General features: G+C 36.2%; 3 protein-coding genes and 2 pseudogenes across 3 annotated transcripts; all 5 read left to right on the top strand.

Moving 5' to 3' along the window:
- Positions 1–773: 773 nt before the first annotated feature.
- LOC18591299 (cytochrome P450 CYP82D47 pseudogene) lies at positions 774–2448 on the top strand (annotated as a pseudogene).
- Positions 2449–6134: 3686 nt separating this feature from the next.
- Positions 6135–7987, top strand: LOC18591300 (cytochrome P450 CYP82D47-like). The gene is made up of 2 exons (XM_018125436.2): positions 6135–7085; positions 7211–7987. The coding sequence occupies exons 1-2, from the start codon at positions 6135–6137 to the stop codon at positions 7838–7840; spliced, it is 1581 nt and encodes a 526-aa protein (XP_017980925.1). The 3' UTR covers positions 7841–7987.
- Positions 7988–9491: 1504 nt separating this feature from the next.
- On the top strand, positions 9492–11471 carry LOC18591301 (cytochrome P450 CYP82D47-like). Its single transcript, XM_007017349.3, has 2 exons — positions 9492–10623; positions 10748–11471. The coding sequence occupies exons 1-2, from the start codon at positions 9682–9684 to the stop codon at positions 11381–11383; spliced, it is 1578 nt and encodes a 525-aa protein (XP_007017411.2). The 5' UTR covers positions 9492–9681; the 3' UTR covers positions 11384–11471.
- A 1376-nt stretch (positions 11472–12847) lies between these two features.
- LOC18591302 (cytochrome P450 CYP82D47-like) lies at positions 12848–14643 on the top strand (annotated as a pseudogene).
- Positions 14644–19461: 4818 nt separating this feature from the next.
- Positions 19462–21476, top strand: LOC18591303 (cytochrome P450 CYP82D47-like). The gene is made up of 2 exons (XM_018125319.2): positions 19462–20469; positions 20671–21476. Exons 1-2 carry the CDS (start codon positions 19522–19524, stop codon positions 21289–21291), a joined length of 1569 nt encoding a protein of 522 aa, XP_017980808.1. The 5' UTR covers positions 19462–19521; the 3' UTR covers positions 21292–21476.
- Positions 21477–23376: the final 1900 nt, after the last annotated feature.

Here is a 23376-nt window from a genome sequence, read left to right on the forward strand (position 1 = left end):
AAAAAAAAAAACGAAATTAACATTAGATTTTCATTTTCATGCTTTCTAATTCATGGACTTCGTTTCAAAGATTTATACAATTGCTTCCTTAGGATCACATGGGTCAAACACTATGCATTTCCATCATAGACCAATCGCAATGAAATTCGCACCAACCAGAATTTAGTGTCCAGACCAGAGAGCAAGAAACAAAGCAAAAAAAAAAAAAACATTAAATTTTCACTTTCACGCTTTCAAATTTATGGATGACTAAAAAAAAATAAAAGGATTTAGTATAAGAAAACTAAAAAGGAAAAAAAAAAAAGAGAACAAAAAAGGGCAAAGAACGATAAGATTAAAAAAGAATAAAAGGGTTAAAAAGAAAAAAAATAATTTCAAAATTTGAGTTTAGAAGGAATTGAACCCGAACTTTAAAAAATTAAACTAAATTTCTTATCACTAATTCAAACAAATTCATTTGATATATGTAAGGGTGGTAAAGCTAGACATTTTAAATTTTATACACATAAAAATAAAAATAAAAATAAAAACTGCTGCCACCCTACCTCTCCCACTCCGCCACTGGCACCAATTATGGCACGAGAACAATTCAGTCAAACATCGATGATGGAACAACTATTGTGGGTCTAGGCAGCGGGGGATGAAATAAATATTCCTTAATCTTTGTAGGATATGGTAGTCTTGCTAGACCAACTATAAATATGTGAGCAAAACGCAGAACAGTCCCATACTTAGAAGAAGATCTCTCCCACCTACCAATTTCTGGTTCTGCTATGATGGATCTTCTTCTCCAATATTTTGGTTAAGTAGCACTATTAGCCATCACAGTATTGTTTTTATACAATAAACTCAAAGGGTCTAGACAAAGTGGCGGAGCTGCACCCGAAGCTGGGGGTGCATGGCCAATAATTGGTCACCTCCCGCTGTTAGGGGGACCAGAGCAACCTCACGTGACATTGGGAGCCATGGCTGATAAACATGGACCTGTCTTCATGATCCGGTTAGGTGTCCATCAAGCGGCGGTGGTGAGTTCGAGCGACATAGCCAAGGAAATATTTACCGTCAATGATATGGCTGCGTCCTCTCGTTCCAAAATGGCAGCAGCAGAACACTTGGGATACAACTATGCCATGTTTGGGTTTTCTCCTTATGGACAGTTCTGGCGTGAAATGCGCAAAATAACCATGCTGGAGCTGCTATCAAATCACAGGATCGAGAAACTCAGGAATGTTTTCGTCTCGGAAATAGAAGGCTCACTGAAAGATTTATACAAGTTTTGGCTTGAGGAAAAGAATGATTCGGGCCATGTCTTCGTTGAGATGAAGAAACAGTTTGGGGACTTGACTCTGAACGTTATTCTTAGGATGGTTGCTGGGAAAAGGTACACTGGTGGTGCTAAGGAAGATGAGAAAGTGGTGACACAATACCGCAAGGCGTTAAGGGATTTCTTTCACTTGACAGGTATGTTCGTGATGGGAGATGCAGTTCCTTTTCTCCGATGGCTTGATCTAGGCGGCCATGTAAAGCACATGAAGAAGAATGCAAAAGAGTTGGACGAAATCGTTGGGGGATGGTTGGATGACCATAGGAGGAATGGACGTTGGGATGAAACTAAAACCGACAAGGATTTCATGCATGTGATGCAGTCTGTCCTTAGAGGTTCAGACCTTGCAGGTTATGATGCTGATACCATCAACAAAGCCACATCCTTGGTATGATCTATTCTCCACTCTTCTTTTTTTTTTTTCATTTTTTTTAAAAAAAATTATTTCCCCATTCAGTTCTAAAATATATTTAAATCATCAAAACTGGACATTGCAGAACATGATTCTAGAAGGCAGTGACACTACAGCAGTTACCTTAATATGGGCCCTCTCGCTGCTGCTAAACAATCCTCACTTATTAAAAAAGGCTCAAGAAGAACTAGACACTCATGTTGGGAAGGAAAGATTCGTGCATGAATCAGATATCAGCAAATTGGTCTACATCCAAGCCATAATCAAAGAGACATTGAGAATGTATCCTCCCGCACCTCTTTCAGCACCCCGTGAACTCAGTGAATGCTGCTGTGTCGGCGGCTATGATATCCCCGATGGCACTCGGCTGATCGTGAACCTCCATAAGATCCAAAGAGACCCTAAAATATGGCCAGAGCCATCGGAATTCAGGCCGGAGAGGTTTCTCACCACCAACAAAGACGTGGATGTTAGGGGCCAGCATTTCGAGCTGATGCCATTTGGTAGCGGTAGAAGAAGCTGCCCTGGAACATCTTTCGCTCTCCAGATGCTGCACTTGACACTGCCTAACTTCTTACACGCCTTCAATTTCTCCACCCCAGCCAATGGTTTGATTGACTTGAGCGGCACAGTTGGATTGACCAACAAGAAATCTACCCCACTCGAAGCACTTATCTCACCACGCCTTGCCCCTGAGCTATATAGACAATAAATCCTACGCGAAGATTGCATGAATAAAGAGCGAACAAGGCCAAGAGATCATCATTTTGCTCCGATGTTATAGTAGATACAGCCATCATTGGTTTGACTTATAAGAATGCTTCGGTTGTTTTACTTATATACAGTTGGTATTTGCCTCTGTTATAGTAGATACAGCCATCAATAAAGCAAGTGTTTTACTTTCAAGATGGACTAGCATTGTTCAATTTTCTTTTACAAGTATATGCATGTCATATTTTTTTAGACCTGACAATTTTGAATACGACACGTTAACAAGACATGAGACGACACGGGTTAAACAGGTTTTGGATTTAGTCTTAACGTGTTTTGTGTCTAATCATGTCTGACATGTTAAAGACACGAAAATTTTCATGTCTTAATGTGTCAGACATGACAAATACGTTTACTTAATTGTGTTATCGTGTTTAATCTTGTTATCGTGTTTAAACATGTATACATGACACATTTATTAACCTATTAAAAATTAATAGTTAAAAACTATTTTAACCATTTAAATAATTGTTTTAATAAGTTTTTTTTTTAAATTTTATAAAGGGTATAATGTAATTATACATGTTCAACCGTAATTTTTAACTTTTGGTGATTATTTGATGTTATTATTATTATTTTTTTGTTATAATTACTTTTATAATTATAGATTTTAAATTTAAATAATAAAATATTATTTAATTGTAAATATTTTTATTTAATCGTGTTAAATGTGTTAAACGTGTTAATCGTGTTAAATGTGTTATTAATCGTGTCGTGTCATATATTGACACTTTTAATAAACGTGTTAATCGTGTCGTATCGTGTTACACGTGTATTAAACATATACGTGTATTTATTTTAAATTTAAGATATGAATATTAAACGTGTTGTGTTCGTGTTTAACCTTAACGTATTTCGTGTCTAATCGTGTCTGACACATTTACGACACGTTAACACAAATTACCAAGTCTATATTTTTTTATTACAAATATATGAATTAATAAGAAAAAATGCATGATAAATAGATTAAAAAGTTTGGGGAAGACGGTGATTTTCAAAAGTCACATTCCATCTAATGGAAAATCATATGGTAAGGTTAATTATTATCTCGAATACTATAATCAAATAAAAATCACATATTATTATTTAATTAATTTAGTCTGAATCTTAATTTAAATATTTATTATGCCATGTTCCTCAATATCTTAAATTAATTCACTCACATAGAAGAACTAAATAATTTTCTTAATTTCTCTTAACAAAATAAATAAATGCACGGTACGTGAGTATTTTACTTATTGATTGGTGCATGATCTTTTTATCTAAAAAGTAAAATTCAACCTTTTTTTCCTCAAATTAAAAAAAAAGAAGTAAATACACATTGTTTGGGCTTGGGCTTTGTTTTTAGGCTTGGTTTTACTAAGAATGGGCCTTCTGGGCTCAAAGGGCATGGGGCGGATCGCAAATGCACGTTGGTCAACTGTTTGAAACATCAGCCTCGTGGAAAACGAGTGGGTTGCAACCAATGCACGGGAAAACCTTTTCCCTGAGGAAGAGCTAAGCAAAATAGAGCTGAAGTTAAAGATGACGGCGTAATTCCAAAGCCTAGTTTCTTGGGAATTAATTTACAGCCAACCATGGGCACGTGACCAAAGAAGCCTAGGCATAGGCATCTAGATAAATCATTTAATAATTTTAATATTTTGAATAATTTAAATCAAAATTGAAAATTTTTGATTAAAAATTTTTAATTAATATAGTATTTATGAGATAATATAGAAGTAAGATATCAAACTTTATCCTCAAAGTGCCATGTCTATCAAGTCAAGAAAAAGAAGGTAAAGATAGAGAATTTATTATTTTAAGTGATTTTAGGTGAAAATATTTTATCTATGATTTAGATGGTAATGATTCACAAAAATCTTTGATTAAAACAATTAGAGATGTCGATAAAAGAGTTTGTCATATTCTCATGATGAATCTAATTAATGTTAAAATATTTTAGAGACAAATTTAGAGTGGATAATATATTATATTCTTCAGTTGTTTCAGAATTTTAAATGGTATAACTAGTAAATATAGGGTTCTTTTATCTTCAAACCTCAACTCTTGTGTCACTTAGAAATTATTACACTAGATATGGATTTCTCCCTTCCATTTTCAACTCCTTTTTGATATTGAATTCTTAACTCTCTTACTGTTTCTTTGTGGGTTTTTATTGATATCGAGAAGAAATTCAATTCAGAAGAGAATGCCACCGCTAGCTGATAGTGCATGGCCTATTATTGGCCACCTTCACCTATTCAAAGTGCAACCCCCACCCCATATTACCTTAGGCTGCTGTTCAAAAGGGCAGGCAACTATGGACCTATTTTCACCATCAAGCTCGGTTTATCTCAAGCTGTAATCGTGAGTAATCGCGAGCTAGCCAAAGAGTGCCTGTCAACAAATGATAAAGTCTTTGCCACACGCCCGAAATCAATTGCATTTGAAATCTTGGGTTACAACTATGCTGTATTCGGTTTCAGCCCTTATGGCTCCTATTGGCACCATATACGCAAGCTTGCCACTGTTAAATATATGATATATAAAATATTTTAAAATTTTTGAGAGGTCACAACACAACCCTCCGCCTTCGTGCCACTGCTACTACCTCATGAATCCATGGAAGATTGCGTCGTGGGTGGTTACCATATCCCGAAGGGGCACAAAGCTTATCTTTAACGCATTCAAGATTCATAGAGATCCTCACATTTGACCAGATCCTCACAAGTTTCAACCAGAAAGATTTCTCACGATACACAAGGATATTGACATGAGGGGTCGGAGCTTCGAATTTTTACCCTTTGGAAGTGGCAGAAGGGTGTGCCCTGTAGCCTCTTTCGCCCTTCAAGTAGTGGATGGATTTGAAATAACATCCCTGTCGGATGAACCCATTGATTGATATGACTCAGAGCTCAGGAATAACCAACCTCAAGGCCACCCCATTCGAGGTCCTCTTGTCTCCACGCCTTACAGCCTATCTATACGGATAAATCAACCATCAAAACTGTTTAAATATGATCTCATTCATATAAGAAAGGCAGTAGTTTATACTAATCATTGGGTTAAAAATATTTCTCTTATCTTTAATGACTTCCTTCTTCTAAAATGGATTGTAAGAATCGTTGATATGTAAATGATCGAGCATATGCATCTTATATTAGAAAAAGTAATGTAAGGTATTCTCCACGAGTAATAAGTGGCTACATTTCCTTTCTCGATTGACAAGTCCTAGAACAACTCCAAACCTTCCTGCCTCTTGTTATGAGTTATAATGATTTGTAAAGTAATTTTACTTCAACTCTTTCACTGTTCTACAGGTTCTTTTGGTTGCAATAAACTTCAAGTTGGCCTCTGTGTGAAAGGGTGCCTTATTTCAGTTTGGGTTTCAAAGCCCAAACCAAAGAAGCACACCAACTTGGAGGTGACTTGGATTTCTTCTTTCAAGTAATTTCCATTTAAGTATTTAAGTAATGAACCATGTGATTTGAACTTTAAAGAAAGAAGATTTGAGCTTTAATATATTTGATTTGAAAGGAATTAGGATAAGTGAAGGCACAATCGTGAAGCTATTTAAAATCCTTACGCTGCCACAAGAATGTATACGTCTGCAAGTACCATAACCTCCATTGCTCAAGTTTGGCAATGGATACTTCTCATTCATACCCAGCAATTTCAACGATAGCAATAACATTTTCCCTTCCGGTATTCTTTCTTATCCTTCTATGGATATCAAAAACTTCCTTCAGATGCACAAACAAAAAGAGAGCAGCACCAGAAGCTGGAAATTCATGGCCTGTACTTGGCCATCTCCACCTCCTAGCAGGACGGCAACCAGCACACCTAACATTGAGCGCCATGGCAGACAAATATGGCCCAATCTTTACCATCAAGTTGGGTGTGCGTAGAGCTTTGGTTGTGAGCAGCTGGGAAACTGCCAAGGAATGCCTAACCACCAACGACAAAGCCTTTGCCACTCGTCCAAAAAATATTTCCATGGAGGTTTTGGGCTACAACCACGCCATGTTTGGCTTCGCACCTTACGGACCATACTGGCGCAACATGCGTAAAATTACCACTCTCGAGCTCCTCTCGAACCACCGACTGGATATGCTCAAACATGTACGAGAATCTGAGATGAAGGTATCCTTACAAGAGTTATATCAACTTTGGAAAGAGAACAAAAATAGCTCTGATAAGGTTTTGGTGGAGATGGATAAATGGTTCCGCGATGCAACCGCCAACGTGATTCTCAAGATGATAGTAGGGAAGCGAATTTCGAGTTTGGGGAATGATGCAGAGAGTGGGAGATGGAAGAACGCGTTGAAGGAGTTCTTCGAGTTGAGTGGGAAGTTTTTGGTAGCGGATGCATTCCCATTTTTGAGATGGTTGGACATTGGGGGAGACGAGAGGTTGATGAAGAAGGTGAAGAAAGTACTGAACGAAGTTGCTGAGGAATGGTTACAAGAGCACAAGCAAAAGAGAGCTTCGGGTGAGTTCAGGGACGAGGAAGAAGACTTCATGGATGTCATGCTGTCAATCCTCACCGACGCCAAGGAGTATGATGCTGATACAATAAACAAAGCTACGTGCCTGGTATGCTCTAATTTGATTTGTTAATTCATCAATAATCAATCATAAACTTCATTTAGAAATAACTCCATTCAGATTTTACCTTTGACAATTTAAATTATATATGTTATCTTTCGATTACTTTTCAGATTCTTATCTTAGCAGCCACTGATCCCACAGCGGTTACATTGACATGGTGTTTAGCCTTATTACTCAATAATCGTGATGCGTTGAAGAAAGCACAGCAAGAAATAGACATCCATATCGGTAAAGACAAGCCAGTGGAGGAAAATGATATAAAGAATTTAGTTTACCTTCAAGCCATAATCAAGGAAACCTTGCGATTACACCCTGCCGGACCACTCGCAGTGCCTCATGAATCCATGGAAAACTGCACCGTTAATGGCTACCATATCCCTGCAGGCACAGAACTTCTCATCAATCTTTACAAAATCCATCGCGATTCTCGCGTATGGTCTGATCCTTACAAGTTTCAACCGGAAAGGTTTTTGACTACTCACAAAAATTTTGATGTAAGGGGTCAGAATTTTGAGTTGATACCATTTAGTAGTGGAAGAAGAATGTGCCCTGGAGTTTCCTTTGCGCTTCAGGTTGTGCAGCTTACGCTAGCCAATTTGCTGCATGGGTTTGACTTAGCAACGCCATTCGATGAACCAGTTGATATGCGAGAGGCAGCCGGGCTGTCAAACTTTAAAGCTACTCCACTCGAAGTCTCTATATCTCCACGTCTTCCTAACTCTTGTTATGAGTTAAAATGATTTGTAAAGTAATTTTACTTCAACCCCTGAATAATTGAACAGTTGTACGGGTTCTTTTGGTCGCAATAAATTTCAAGTTGGGCATCGCGTTTCAACTGAGATGGGGTGCCTTGTTTCAGTTTGGGTTTCAAAGTCCAAACCAGAAAACTACACCGACAAGAAGGTGACTTGTTTCATGTAATTTCTATTTAAAGTATTCAAGTGATGACCCATGTGTAGCAAACTGATTTGACATCATTTAATTAATAGACTAGCTTGAAATCATAAGCAACCTAATCATTCAGGGTTCCAGACTCAAAATAGTTTTTTATATCTAAACATAGAAGATTTGAACTTTAATTCATTTGATTAGAAAAGAATCAGGATTAGTAAAGGCACATGTCTGTTTTCATTCCAACCATCTGTCTCCTTTCTCGTGGCTCTGAAAAGCTTACAAGTCTCTTTTCTTTAATAAGTGGCTGAACATGGTTTGTCGGTTTAAACTTATCCTCATCCATTCAGACAAGGAAGATTTATCCTCCAAGTTTGAATTCTTTCAGGACATGCTTGTTGGAGAAAATTGAATAATCATTCCTCCTCTGTTTTCATTTATAAAATAAAATTTTATTTGATTTAATAGAATTATTACTATTCAAAATAGTCATTTTAAGAAAAATTTAAATAGTCATTATCAAGGCCCTCTTCAGTAATGACTATTTCAAATTATTAAGAATAAAAAAAATTTTAATTAAACAAATATGTTTTTTTACAATTTAAAAATTTACTTTATAAAAAAATACTAATTTTATTTTTTTTCTCTCTCTTCCTCACTCGTCTCTCTAAAACACAAAAGACACAAAATTTTTTATTTCATTTAAAAATAAATAAATAAATATATTTAAATATTATTTAACTATAATAAATATTATAAAAATATTATTTAATATTATTATTTGAATATAATAAATATAATAAAGATATTATTTAGTATTATTTAAATTTAATGAAGAATATATTTTATCTTTTAATATTAAATATTATTTAATTATAACAAAAGGTTTAATTATCTTTTAAGACAAAATATTATTGAATTATAATAAAAATATATTGTTTTTTGATGAAAATATTATTTAATTATAGTAAAAGTTATTTTGATTTTATTACTTAGAATATTTTTATCTTTTAAGAAAATAAATTCTTTAATTTTAATAAAGGGTATTTTTTTCTCATCAAAGTATTTTTGTTTTTTAATTAAAAAATCTTTAAATTTTAATAAAAAGTATTTTTATCATTTATTTATTATTTCTTAATTATTTTTATAATTATTTCTGCTAACAAAACAATGAAATAAGTAATAATGACAATTTCTATCCTATTTTATTTTTATGAACCAATCTATATAATAATTATTCTTCTCTTATTTTATTTTTTTAAAATAATTATTTTATTTTCATTTTATTTCTTTAAGTAAACCAAGCATGCTATTAGGTTTATTCATGAGTAATACGTGGCTATAGTGTTTCGAATTCCTCTTCAATGGCTAAAGGAGACAATGGAGTTGGACCACATACATATTTATCAACTTGAGACGTCATGCTGGCTAAAATTTTCTCACGATTCCTGTGCAATTTCGACTCAGGATACATGACAACTGATCAAAAAATTGTCATATTTTCCAACTAGAACAATAAAACTTTGACTTTGTGGTAAGAGAAAAATTCAAATCTTATTGCTTTCTGCTGCAAAGTTCCAATTCCAATGACGTACGTGATTGCATCTTGCAAATTGTAATAAGACATATTTTTCATTTCCCAAGATGGATTTTTAATTATATTTACTTAGAAGTAGCAAACTAGTCGACAATGGATTCAGTCCCAGCAAAGTCAACGGTTGCAGTACTTGCTTTTACGGTCATACTCTTTCTTTTCTGTCTTCTATGGTTTTCAAGAACTGCCTCAAGCAGCAGAAACAAAAGGAGAACGGCAACAGAAGCCAGCGGCGCATGGCCTATAATCGGCCATGTCCCCCTCCTAGGAGGGCCACGACCACCTCACTTAAGCTTGGCCAACATGGCGGACAAATTTGGAACAATATTTACTATCAAGTTGGGTGTGCATAGAGCTTTGGTGGTGAGCAATTGGGAGATTGCTAAAGAATGTCTCACCACAAACGATAAAGCCTTCGCTACTCGTCCGAAGCTTGCTGGCATGGAAATTTTGGGCTACAACTACGCCATGATTGCCTTTGCGCCATATGGACCTTACTGGCGTCAAGTACGCAGATTCGCCACCGTTGAGCTCCTGTCGAACCACCGGCTCGACATGCTTAAACGCGTGAGGGAATCCGAGGTAGAGACATCTCTGCAACAGTTATATCAGCTATGGGACAAGAAGAGAAGTAATTCCGCTAAAGTATTGGTGGACATGAAGAGATGGTTCCGAGATGTTGTTCTTAACGTGATTCTGATGATTATCGTCGGGAAGCGAATCCCGAACTCCAGCGAAGGCGATGAAACCGTGAAATGGAAGAAGTCGTTGGACGACTTCTCTGAACTAGGTGGGAAATTCGTGGTCTCAGATGCGTTGCCGTTTTTGAGATGGCTGGACATAGGAGGAGAGGAGAAGTTCATGAAGAAGATAGCGAAAGAACTGGATCAAGTTGTTGAGGGATGGCTACAAGAGCACAAGCACAAGAGAGCTGCAAATGAGGCCAATAGCGAGGAAGATTTCATGGGAGTGATGCTGTCTATCCTCCGTGATGCAGAGGAGCACGATGCTGATACAGTCAACAAAGCCACGTCTCTAGTATATACACTTGTTAACCAAATCATCCTTGAAAAAAATCTCATATCTTTTTTTGCTCAGCAGAAATCTCATTTAATTAGACCAAATAAGTTATTGTATTGATCTATACTCTCTGATCTAACAGGCTCTTATCTTAGCGGCTGAAGATACAACATCAATCACAATGACATGGGCTTTTTCTTTATTACTCAATAACCGTAACAGACTGAAGAAGGTCCAACAGGAACTAGACACCCAGGTTGGTATGGATAGACTGCTAGTGACGGAATCAGACACCAAAAACTTAGTGTACCTTCAATCCGTCGTTAAGGAAACGTTACGCCTATACCCTGCTGCTCCCCTCTCTGTTATCCATGAGGCCATCGAAGACTGCACAGTAAACGATTACCATGTTTCTGCTGGCACGTGGCTCATTCTAAACCTTCACAAGATTCATCGCGATCCGGAAGTGTGGTCAGACCCCTGTGAATTTCGACCAGAAAGATTCTTGACCACCCACAAAGATGTTGATGTCAGGGGACAGAACTTTGAACTGATACCGTTTGGCAGTGGAAGAAGAATGTGCCCCGGAGTTTCGTTTGCGCTTCAGATTTTGCATCTCACACTCGCTAATGTGCTGCACTGGTTCGACTTTGCAACCCCGTTAGATGAACCAGTTGCTATGCGTGAGGGAGCAGGATTGACAAGTCCTAGAGCAACTCCACTTGAAGTTCATATAACTCCACGTCTTCCTGCTTCTCTATACGAGTCTACGAGCTGATTGCTACAATTAAGTTGATTTATAATCGTACTGTATTACACTCTAAACTTCTCAGATATTTAATAATAATTTCGGGATGCTTCATTTCTCTTGTGGTAGCATTTATTTATTCATAATTACTCCCTTGCTTGCATTTAAGTACTTTTAACTTTTTCCCGGTTTCTTTCTGGGTTGTTCAATGTTCTTGTCTTATTCATGCATTCATAATTCATTGTGGGAGTTGGTGGGGGTTACTCCGGGAGGATTTTGTGGCCGGACGATGTGATAGCAATTCCTGCCTCCAATCAATTGATTAGCCTTCGTCAACTCCACTGTTAATTAATCTAATCTCTGCCATTCATGTGGTGTCCTTTTTATACTAATTTCTCTCTTTTAACTGAAATGGGATACATGAACAAAGACAGTAGAATCCAGAAAAACAAAGGGCATCTTCATGCCTAATATACCATCGCCGACCACTTAGACAGATCCTGGTAAGTTTCAAAGTAATAATATCAAGAAATCAATTAATGAAAACAGGAATAACTAATTAAATCGAAATTAATTCATCTTCAATACCCCCACTATCGTTATTATTCCTTTACGTTATGGGCTTGGTATCCGTCTATTATCTTCAAGCTACCATCGAGGAAACATTGCCTTCATGTACTGGCATTGCCACTCTCAATTCCACATGAATCTGCGGAAGATTGTAGTGGAAATGGCTACATGTGTATCTTTTTCTGTCCTTTTGGTGAACAAGATTCGAATTATATCGAATTGTTGACAATCAAAATGGCTTTTCAATTTTTTTTTTTGGTCTCTCCTCTTTAATGGGTATAAGAAAAACTTTTGCAATTGAATCTGACTCTTTGGTGGCAATATTTTGTAAGTGACCCTAATGAAAAGATTAAAAAATAAAAATGTCTTCACAATTTAAGAGGAAATAATAGAGTTTCACGAATTATCTCTTCAATTATCAACCATCAGTTTTTTTAATCCATTTTCATGGTCAACTATCCTGTGCTAGTCCTAGTATAAACCATCCTCCACCGCCCTATCCTAAGCTAATCCTAGTTTCAACCATCAGCCCTGTCCTAAGCTAATCATAGTTTCAACCATCCTCTCAGACTCTTGAGGTGGTAAATTAGAAGATATCCTAATTTGATCACCATATGAGCCTATCCTATACTCCGCACAGCTCTCTCAACTCTCAAACCAGGCCAAGATCAATCCACATTTGTTTATTAATCCTACGAGATTTGTTAATCATTTGGTTTCAGTTCCAGATTATAGTTCTCATTAACTAAGTTTTCCATGATTTTACCAAATATATTCAATGAATTCTCTTTAGGTATTTATTATTTTTAATTATATTTACTGCGCCATCATGCCTTACATTGCTATGCTGATGGGAAATCCAAATCCTATAAAGCCAAGTCCCTTAACCTGCATTGCTCATAGCTCGTGAAAGTGGGAAACTAGCTAGCGATGGACATTTTTCATTCATTCCCAGCAACTTCAACGGTTGCAATACTTGCTGTCTCATTCATACTTTTTCTTTTCTCCCTTCTATGGTTTTCAAATTCTGCCTCAAGCAACACAAACAAAAAGAGAACGGCACCAGACGCCAGCGGCGCATGGCCTATAATAGGCCATCTCCGCCTCCTGGGAGGGCCACGACCACCTTACATAACCTTGGCCAACATGGCGGACAAATTTGGAACATTCTTCGCTATCAAGTTGGGTGTGCACAGAGCTTTGGTGGTGAGTAATTCGGAGATTGCTAAACAATGTCTCACCACAAACGACAAAGCCTTTGCCACTCGTCCAAAGCTAACCGCCATGGAAATTTTGGGCTACAACAACTCCATAATTGCCTTTGCTCCGTATGGACCTTACTGGCGTCAAGTACGCAAGTTCGTCAACATTGAGCTCCTCTCGAACCACCGGCTCGACATGCTCAAACACGTGCTTGATTCCGAGGTAAAATCATCTCTGCAACAATTATATCAGCTATGCGGCAAGAAGCGAACAAACTCTGATGAAGTATTGGTGGACATGCAGAGATGGTTCAAAGATGTTAGTCTTAACTTGATTCTGAGGATTATTGTAGGGAAGCGAATCCCGAATTCCAGCGAAGGCGGTGAAACCGTGAAATGGAAGAAGTCTTTGGACGACTTCATTCAACTAAGCGGGAAGATCGTGGTGTCAGATGCACTGCCGTTTTTGAGATGGTTGGACATAGGAGGAGAGAAGAAGTTAATGAAGAAGATAGCAAAAGAACTCGATCAAGTTGTTGAGGGATGGCTACAAGAGCACAAGCACAAAAGTGCTGCAAATGAGGCCAACAAGAGCGAGGAAGATTTTATGGGAGTAATGCTGTCTTTCCCCTGTGATACAGAGGGGAAGGATCCTGATACAATCAACAAAGCCACGTGTCTGGTATATGCATTCGTTAACCAAATCATTGTTGAAAAAATCTCATTTAATTAACTTCAGCAATACCCCAAAATCTTCCTAATGTCACTCTTTCATGCATATTGCCATTAATTCAAATGAAACTATTGACATTAATGGCAGAAGGGAAGTTAGAAACTACTGTGTTCATTATTACTGATGTTTCTGTACTATCTAATCCAACAGACTCTTATCTTAGCCGCTGAAGATACAATAACAATTGCAATGACATGGGCTTTATCTTTATTACTCAATAACCGTAACACATTAAAGAAGGTCCAACAAGAACTAGACACACAAGTCGGTAAGGATAGACTGCTAGTGACAGAATCTGACACCAAAAACTTAGTGTACCTTCAATCCGTCATTAAGGAAACGTTCCGCCTATACCCTCCTCTTCCCCTCTCCGTGATCTATGAGGCCATCGAAGACTGCACAGTAAATGGTTACCATGTTTCTGCTGGCCCCTGGCTTATTCTAAACCTTCACAAGATTCATCGTGATCCGACTGTGTGGTCAAACCCTTGTGAGTTTCGACCAGAAAGATTCTTGACACCCACAAAGATGTCGATGTATGGGGACAGAATTTTGAATTGATACCGTTTGGCAGCGGTAGAAGAATGTGCTCCGGAGTTCCATTTGGGCTTCATATTTTGCAGCTCGCCCTCGCTAATGTGCTGCATTGGTTCGACTTTGCGACACCGTTTGATGAACCAGTTGACATGCGTGTGGGAGCAGTATTGGCAAGTCCTAAAGCAACTCCACTTGAAGTTCATATAACCCCACGCCTTCCTGTTTCTCTTTACGAGTCCACGAGCTGATTGATATAATTAATTTGATTTATGAAAGCACTGAATAATATTCTAAACTTTTAAGATATTTCATAATAATTTACATGCTTGCATCAAGCCCAAGTCTAAGTATCAAACCAAGTCCAAGTGGTTATTTATTCTTATTTTTAAATCTGTTTTTTTTTTTTAAGCTGGAAAACCTCTTATGGTCAAGTCCCTATTAATATTTTATTAAGATATGAGAATGAGGTATATTTGGGAGGGGACATAAACTTTACCTTCAATAATACATAAGATATCTCACAAAAGAGATATCATTACTCCCTATTAATATTTCATAGGAACTATTACCTCCTTTTACATAAAATTTATAAAAACATGAACTAATAAATTCAACTTAATTACAAAAGATAGAATAAATAAGGAGCATTACTCCCTTACAATTATTTGAATCTAACATAAGATAAATTAATTTTATTTAATTTTAATATACCTCGTAGTTCACCTGAAGCTTGATTAAACACTTGAAGGCCTTGATGAAGATATCTATGGTTTGACAGAAAATCTGTAACTTGATTATCTTATCGATGAATGTGAGAAATTTTATAAGAAAAAGTTTGCAAACATTTTCTTATAGAAGGAAGAATATAATGGATATCATGAGAACCTTGACTTTATTTGTCACAACCCAAAACTCCCATCAAGCCCGTGACAACTGCTGCGAAGCCTCGACAGACATTCTTCAACCTGAATACTGATCGAAACCTCGCAAGGCTCTCGTATCAAGTTTCGCACTTCCCTGGTGAGCAATAGTTATCAAATATCGTAATTCGAAGGATTATGAGTCATTTTCAAATCAGAACATAACGTATTGTTTTCTGACTCACAGGGGCATTTTCGTCATTTTTTATTGAAAATCTCAAAACTTGCTAAAAATATAGTAGGTAAGTAGAAAATATATGTTTAGTGATTTAAAAACAAATTAAGTATCTAAAATGTTCATTTGAAGTGAGAATTTAACCATTTGAATATAATAAAGATATTCAATAAAATAAATTATTTTCTTGTAAAATAATTTTTATAAAGCTATCGGTAAATAATTCTTATAGCGTAAAAGTTAATTATATTCATATATACTATAAAGCAAATAACCAAAGTATAAAATTACTTTTACAGCGACACGTGGGTCCACATCTAACCAAAATGCATCGGAAGCTGAAAACCTACAGCTTTTGCCGATTCAAGTCCCAATGAAGGTCCTTGTCAAAGTCAGCTAACTATGGAATTTCCCGAGCCTAAAATGTGAGGAAATGAGGGTGGTGAGATTATAAAATCTCAGTGAGTAAACAGACACCATCTAAACTATCTAAAGACGAGTAAATAGAGACGAATTAAAATAAGTCATCATACTGTAATTTCATTACCTTTCAACTCATTTCAACCAAATAAACAACTAGGCTTATGATTTTCTGAAAAGCTTGGCTCGTGCCAAAAATCATTCTCATACTCAGTTATCAGGGATACCTTGATCGAGGGTTATTCCAACCGAGTCTGCCAAGGCTGTTAAATGTCTTTACCTTCGAAATTTTAGCCATGTCTTGGCGTTGACTGAGTCTCACTCTCACGCGGTGGTCCACGTGAAGTGCGCTCAAATCTTTACCGCAAGAGATACTTCATCCAACATCTCCCCCTGAAGGTAAATATATAATTGGGTTACCATGCCCCTTTCATAAACAGTCCACGAAAACCCCCACCACTGCAGTGACTATGGATTATTTTATCTACCACCTGATTTATAAAATTTTTTTTTGCATGACATGACAATTTATTACAACCTTGCCTCTCAAAGCTTAATACACAGTACAAATAATTCTAACATCAAAAATCAGTTTAGCCATTCATGCTCATATATTGTCATAAGCCATTCAATTTAAAACCATAAATTTATAACACAAGCAGGCAGTGTCCAATTACTCTATTTTCAAAACCAGTATTCAAATTTTCAAAACCAGTATTCAATTTTTCAGAAAATTTATAAAATCATTTTATAAAATCATAATTTCTCCTAAAACATAGCAATTTACCATTTAAACCCATTTTTCATAAAATCACACAATTGTATAAAATTACTCTAGATAATTAAGACGATAATAAGTTTACTCACAGTTCTAGGAGTCGATGTACTCCTAATCCTAGTCTCCAAGCATAATCTCTGTACTTTTACCAGTGTAATTTACTCACCATCTATCCACAATGTACAATACATAATTCACCACATCAATGCTTGACCATTATAAAATCAATTCAGGCTCGGTGTATATGCATGATATGATATGCAACTTATCCGACTACCGCTTAAATGTGATGCTGACCTAATTCGGCCTATTACCCGATTAAATGACAATTGTGCTCGATTTGGCTCCAAATTGCTCCATTTCATTTCTAATATTTCAATTTACTAAATATAATTCCAATAATCTAAAATTCTGCCTAACAACCCTCACAATTCTTCTTGAAAATTTCGGCCATTATAGTGCACTATCACTAAAAATTTTCCCATTCCATTTTCTCACCATAAATCATCATATCATCAAATTTTCAACCAATTCACTTGATCACAAAATCAATTCATTACTTCTACACTTCACATAGGGTTCGGCCATTGAAGGTTCATGAGGAAAATGGATTCTTTTCTTATTGTTTTGTTTCTAAACATGCTTAACTAACTAAAAACACTAACAAAACTTAGAATCAAATCAATCTAACATCATTCTCTCTCCATACCCATTTTGACCAGCCATGAATTCACCATGAAAGCATGTTTTTCAACCATGAAAATTAAGAAAAAATGCATGGGTAAGGTAAATCACTAGCAAAATTAAAGAAATTTTACCTTTACTTGATCAAATCCTTGAATTCTAACATTTTGATTTTTCCCACCTAGGGTTTGTTCTTCCTTGGTTTCTCTTCTCTTCTGGTTTGGCTGACCACTATGGGAGAAATGGGCTGATTTTTATGTCTTTTTTAAAGAAATAATAAAATAATAAAAACATGACACATGACATTTCTTTATTGGTTCAAATTTTAAATATTTGACTTTTAATTCTTTAATTCTCCACCACACATTTCTCATGTTTATCTATTTCTATGATGAATAAAATCCCTTGATCTTGACAAGTGTCGGGGGTGAAAATTTACCAATTTGTCTTTATGGTGGCAAAATTATCATTTCGTCCCTATACTCTAAATTATATCGAAATTAAAATTTTTCACTTCTAAACCTCAAATCATACTCCAATAAGTCAAATGGGGCCAAAAAAATTTATTCTAAAATTTTCATTTTGTCCCTAAGTGGCAAATGACCATTTTACCCCTAGATAGTGAAAATTTCGATTTGACTCCAAATTGATCCTCGAACTCCGAATTACCATTTTGAGTCATCCTTGGACCGTGAAACTCTCAATTTCACCTTAAAATTTTGATTTTAACTAGTTCAAGACTTAATCGACTTAATGATACCATTATGGGTAACATCGTCTTTTAACGATTTATCAAATTTCTTAAATATGCAACCATTATATTGAGCATATAAATGACGTCGTAATTATTTTATAAATGACATTCTTCCTTATTCATATGCACAGCCGCCATATCGTCTATTTCAATGCAAACATTGGAAAAGTTGACCCGTTTCTTCATGTTTGGTGTGTAATTAAATTTCCATTCCATGAGTGAGAAATTTTATAAGAAAAAGTTTGCAAACATTTTCTTATAGAAGCAAAAATGTAACAAATATCATGAGAACTTTGACTTTCTTCCTTGATCATATACACAACTACCATAGCGTGCACTTCAATACAAACAGTAGAGATGTTTGACCCGTTTCTTCATATTTGGTGTGTAATTAAATTTCCATTTCATATGTTAAAGTTGATTTTTTAGTTCGTGATTATTACGCAATGGAGACTAAAACATATTAAATTAAGATATTTTTCAATTTCAATAGAGTTCATTGGCTTAAGTTTTTAATCTAAGTGAAATTTCACACGTGAAGACATGATTGTTGTAATGTAATCTTTGATTCTAAGATTTTACTTCTCTCCCCGGCATTAATTATACATATAAATTTTAAAAAAAAATTAGATTCAATTTTAGCTTTCTTTTGTTTCTAACCCAATTTTTCTATCTTATTTATTTATTTTATAATTATAGTCTTTGAACGATTGATAGCTCCAACCCAATTAAAATACTTGGTATTCCATCAATATCAATATCACATTAATTGTAACCATCAGGAGAATATATATAAAAAAAAAGACCAATACCACGTTGCTATTGTCAGGACTCCTCTGGCCAGTGATTTTATCCTTTCTTTTTATTCTTGGAGACCCAAAGGCTGAAGAAGGGTGAAGGGGATAACACAGGATGGGAACAATTTTCGTTTTAATTTTTGTTAAAAAAATTCTTGGTGGTCACGCCCTCCCTTGAAACAACTAGCTAGTCCTATCTAGCTGCTGACATCAACCTTTCATTTGTTATCATATATAAACATAGTATATGACATATAGCATCCTTGAAAATGTCAATTACTTGAATGTCTACTTGATTGAATTAGACAAAATCATTATGTGAAAGATTTTCTATCTAATTCCCATCCCTTTCATTAGAACAGCCGGCCCGGCCCTCGGCCAAACCAGAGGTTTTTTTTTTTGACTGTGTTCTTTCTAACTATTTAATATTTTATAAGGTCCTTTGAAGTTTGACAGCTCCTTATAGGATCAGAACGGTGAAGTTCCAATTTTCCCACCCTGATCCAAGCACTCTACTGGTATATATAGACGTAATTCATAATAATCTTATATCGCTCAAGTCTCACAATCAACCTTCATTTTCCCCATAGTATAGCAAATGGATCTTTTTCATCCATTCCCACCAATTCCAGTCGTAATTGCAACAGTATTTGCCTTTCCTCTCTTTCTTTTCTCACTTCTATGGATATCAAAGAGTGTCAAAAACAGAGACAAAAGGCGAGCAGCACCTGAAGCTGGCAGCTCATGGCCTGTAATCGGCCATCTCCACCTCCTAGGAGGGCCGCAACCACCCCACATTGTTCTCGGAGACATGGCAGAGAAATACGGTCCTATCTTCACCATCAAGATGGGTGTTTATAGAGCTTTGGTTGTCAACAATTGGGAAACTGCCAAAGAGTGTTTAACCACAAACGACAAAGCTTTTGCCTCTCGTCCGAAGACTCTTGCTATGGAGCTCTTGAGCTATGACCACGCCATGTTTGGCTTCGCCCCATATGGACCTTACTGGCGCCAAATGCGTAAAGTCGCCACTCTTGAGCTCCTCTCGAGCTACCGCCTCGATAGGCTCAAACATGTCCGACAATCTGAGATAAAAACATCCCTGAAAGAGTTGTACCAACACTGGAGCGAGAACAAAGACAGCTCTGATAAGGTTTTGGTGGAGATGAAGGCATGGTTTAGAGATGTAACTCTTAACGTGATTCTTAGGATGATTGTTGGGAAGCGAATTCCGAGTTCCGACAGTGATGCAGAGGGCGAGAGATGGAAAGACGCGTTGCGGGACTTCTTTGACTTGAGTGGGAAGTTTGTGATATCTGATGCGTTGCCGTTTTTAAAATGGTTGGACATCGGGGGAGACGAGAGGTTCATGAAGAAGGTAACAAAAGAACTAGACGAAGTTGCAGAGGGATGGTTACAAGATCACAAGCGAATGAAAGCTTCAGGTAATCAGGAGAGCGACCAAGATTTTATGGATGTGATGTTTTCAATCCTCAGTGACGTTGGCAAGCATGATGCTGATACCATCAACAAAGCCACCTGTCTGGTACGAATTTGTCACCCAAACTTTTATTTGCCTAACATTGTTAGTACTTACTAATTGATTTGTGTTGTAGGCCATCCTTAAGTCCAAAAATGGAAATAAAATAGATGTCGAGGCTATTAAGGCTTTGTTTAAAATTCTTATTTCTTGATGTAAAATCTTATGTGCAATTTCATTCTGAAGTATAAATCAACCTTCTTGCAGGCTATGATCTTAGCAGCCTCTGATACAACAATGGTTACATTGACATGGGCTTTGTCTTTACTACTTAACAACCGCGGTGCACTGAAAAAAGCACAAGAAGAATTAGACATCCATGTTGGTAGAGACAAACTAGTTGAAGAATCAGACATTAAAAAGTTAGTCTACCTTCGAGCAATCCTCAAGGAAACGCTGCGTTTATACCCTGCTGGACCACTTTCATTGCCGCATGAGTCCATGGAAGACTGCATCGTTAGTGGCTACCATATCCCGGCAGGCACACGACTTCTCATCAATGTTTACAAAATTCATCGTGATCCACGTGTATGGTCGGATCCTTGCGAATTTCAGCCAGAAAGATTCCTAACTACCTACAAGGATTTTGATGTTAGAGGCCAGAATTTCGAGCTGATCCCATTTGGAAGCGGTAGAAGAATGTGTCCTGGAGTTTCCTTTGCGCTCCAAGTGTTGGAGCTGACGCTTGCTAATCTACTGCAAGGGTTCGAGTTAGGAACCCCTTTAGATGAACCGGTTGATATGAGTGAAGCAATGGGGCTCACAAACTTGAAGGCTTCTCCCCTCGAAGTCTTGATTACTCCACGTCTTCCTGCTGTTTGCTATTAGCTTGTATGATTTTGCAACAATAAATGAACTTCAGCTTAATTTTAGGCTGTTCTAGTATAATAGCATTTTGTAACTTTATGAATAATGAAACCTTGTTTGTTCAAGCTCTGAACAATGGTTTGTCAGTCAGAGCAAATAAACAGAGGCTCACTACGAGAATACAATACACAATTTACTAGCTACAATTGTAAAGCGTAATATCACAACTACTCAGTGCCAAGGTTAGCAAGAACCAAGCAAGATCTGAAAACAGAACTTCCAGTTCTTGCAAAACTTGGGTCCCACTTGCATGAACAACTCTTACAGTAACACAGCAAAGAGGTACATAGGAATATTTCATGGATGTGATGCTGTCAATTGTCACCGACACTGAGGTGCACGATGTTGATACCATGAAAACAAAGCGACGTCCCTGGCATGAACTAATTTGATTTGTTAACTAGTAACTTTCCCTTATCGTTTAAACATTTTCAGCCAAATTAATAGGTAGAGCAGTAAGTATTTAGTGCAGGGTAGCGAGCAGCCTAGCATCACATACGTCCAAAATGGAAAAGGATAAACAAATTAGACAGTTGAACAATGAACACAAAAGACCTGGGAAAAAATGCTAGAATCTAGAATCACTTCTGTTCCAAACCCCAGCTGAGCTAATGGTAGGTTCATGCATGATAAATTGCACGTAAATTAGTTCATAATGCTTTACCCTTGACTGCTTGTCAAAATCCACAATGGAATATAAACTTAAGTTGATTTATGAAAGTAATGAGTAATATTTTTTTCTAGTTCTTTCCCTCTCTTCTAGTTCTTTCTTTATTTTTTTCTTTACTCCAATTATCCGGAATGGCACAAGTGAACAATCCAACAGAGTATATGTAATCTGATTGTGGGTGTTTACTACTTGGGTGTCTCTGAGCTGTTCAAGTATGTTCCTGCGTTAATGCAGTTTTCTCATAAGGTGTCTGTGATGTTGCTGTTTTATGTTATCTGTGTTTACATTCTGCTGTTAGGTCTTTCTGGTGTAATTCGTTCTTCATTGTAGGATGGGTTTCCATTCGGTGAACAATCGTTATGGAGTGTCTTACACCACTCGTCCAACTATTGCTGTCACGACGATCTTGGGCTATAACAATGCCATGATTGGTTTCGCCCACTATCCATGATTGCTCATGGTGAAAATTGAAAATTTTGTCCTATGATTTATCACTTGCTGTTAACTTGGTTCTGTTTCTGTTACATATTCAATAAAATCACAATCAATTGAGGAAAAAAAAAAGGTTGTTTATGTCCTTTTAGAATCAAGAATTCAATTAATCAATTATCTATCAAGGAGAAAAAGAAGGTTGAGGAAATTAACTACCTAAGAATTAAATGATTTTTTTAATTCCCAAAGAGTATTCATTATTATTAACAATATAAATGGATAAAGTATCTACCTAACCTTATTAAAACTTGAAAAAATCATAAAATACTATTCAAAATTGAACATTAATAATATATTACTCAAATCTGTTTAATACCCAATTAAATAATTTGAACAATAACTTAAATAACAAAAAATTATATAAAAAATTAATGTTATATGCATTAGTTTACGAAAAAGAAAGTTGATTAAGATAGCAAAAATTGTATTGAAAGTAACAAAAATGAAGATCTAAATCTTACAAATTACAAATTTTTGAAATATTATAGTAATATTAATATATATGTACAATCGAATTCGAGTTTACAATATTTTAATAATAATTTTTTAAACTTACCCCGATCTTAAAATATTTTAAAACCGAATCCAAGTCAAGTATTAAAAAAATTACTTGAGTTCACCCGACCCAATTTATCCTTTTGTCTTATTATCGTAGTCTTTAAAAGATTGTATAGATCCAACACGATCATTTGGCCCACACATGTGCTATTTTGGGAAGATTCAATTCGATCAAAAAGACTACTTTCGGACCACAAGAAATTGTTGTTAGCGGCCAAAAATTTACTCCTAGTCACATTGTCCAAGTGCATTTCCTGAAAACAATAGTGAGATATGGCTTTCTTTTTAATATGTAGTTAAATTAAAATAAATTTAATTTATTAATA

This window comes from Theobroma cacao, chromosome 8, assembly GCF_053813885.1.
Source record: "Theobroma cacao isolate CCN51 chromosome 8, ASM5381388v1, whole genome shotgun sequence".
Classification (NCBI taxonomy): Eukaryota; Viridiplantae; Streptophyta; class Magnoliopsida; order Malvales; family Malvaceae; genus Theobroma; species Theobroma cacao.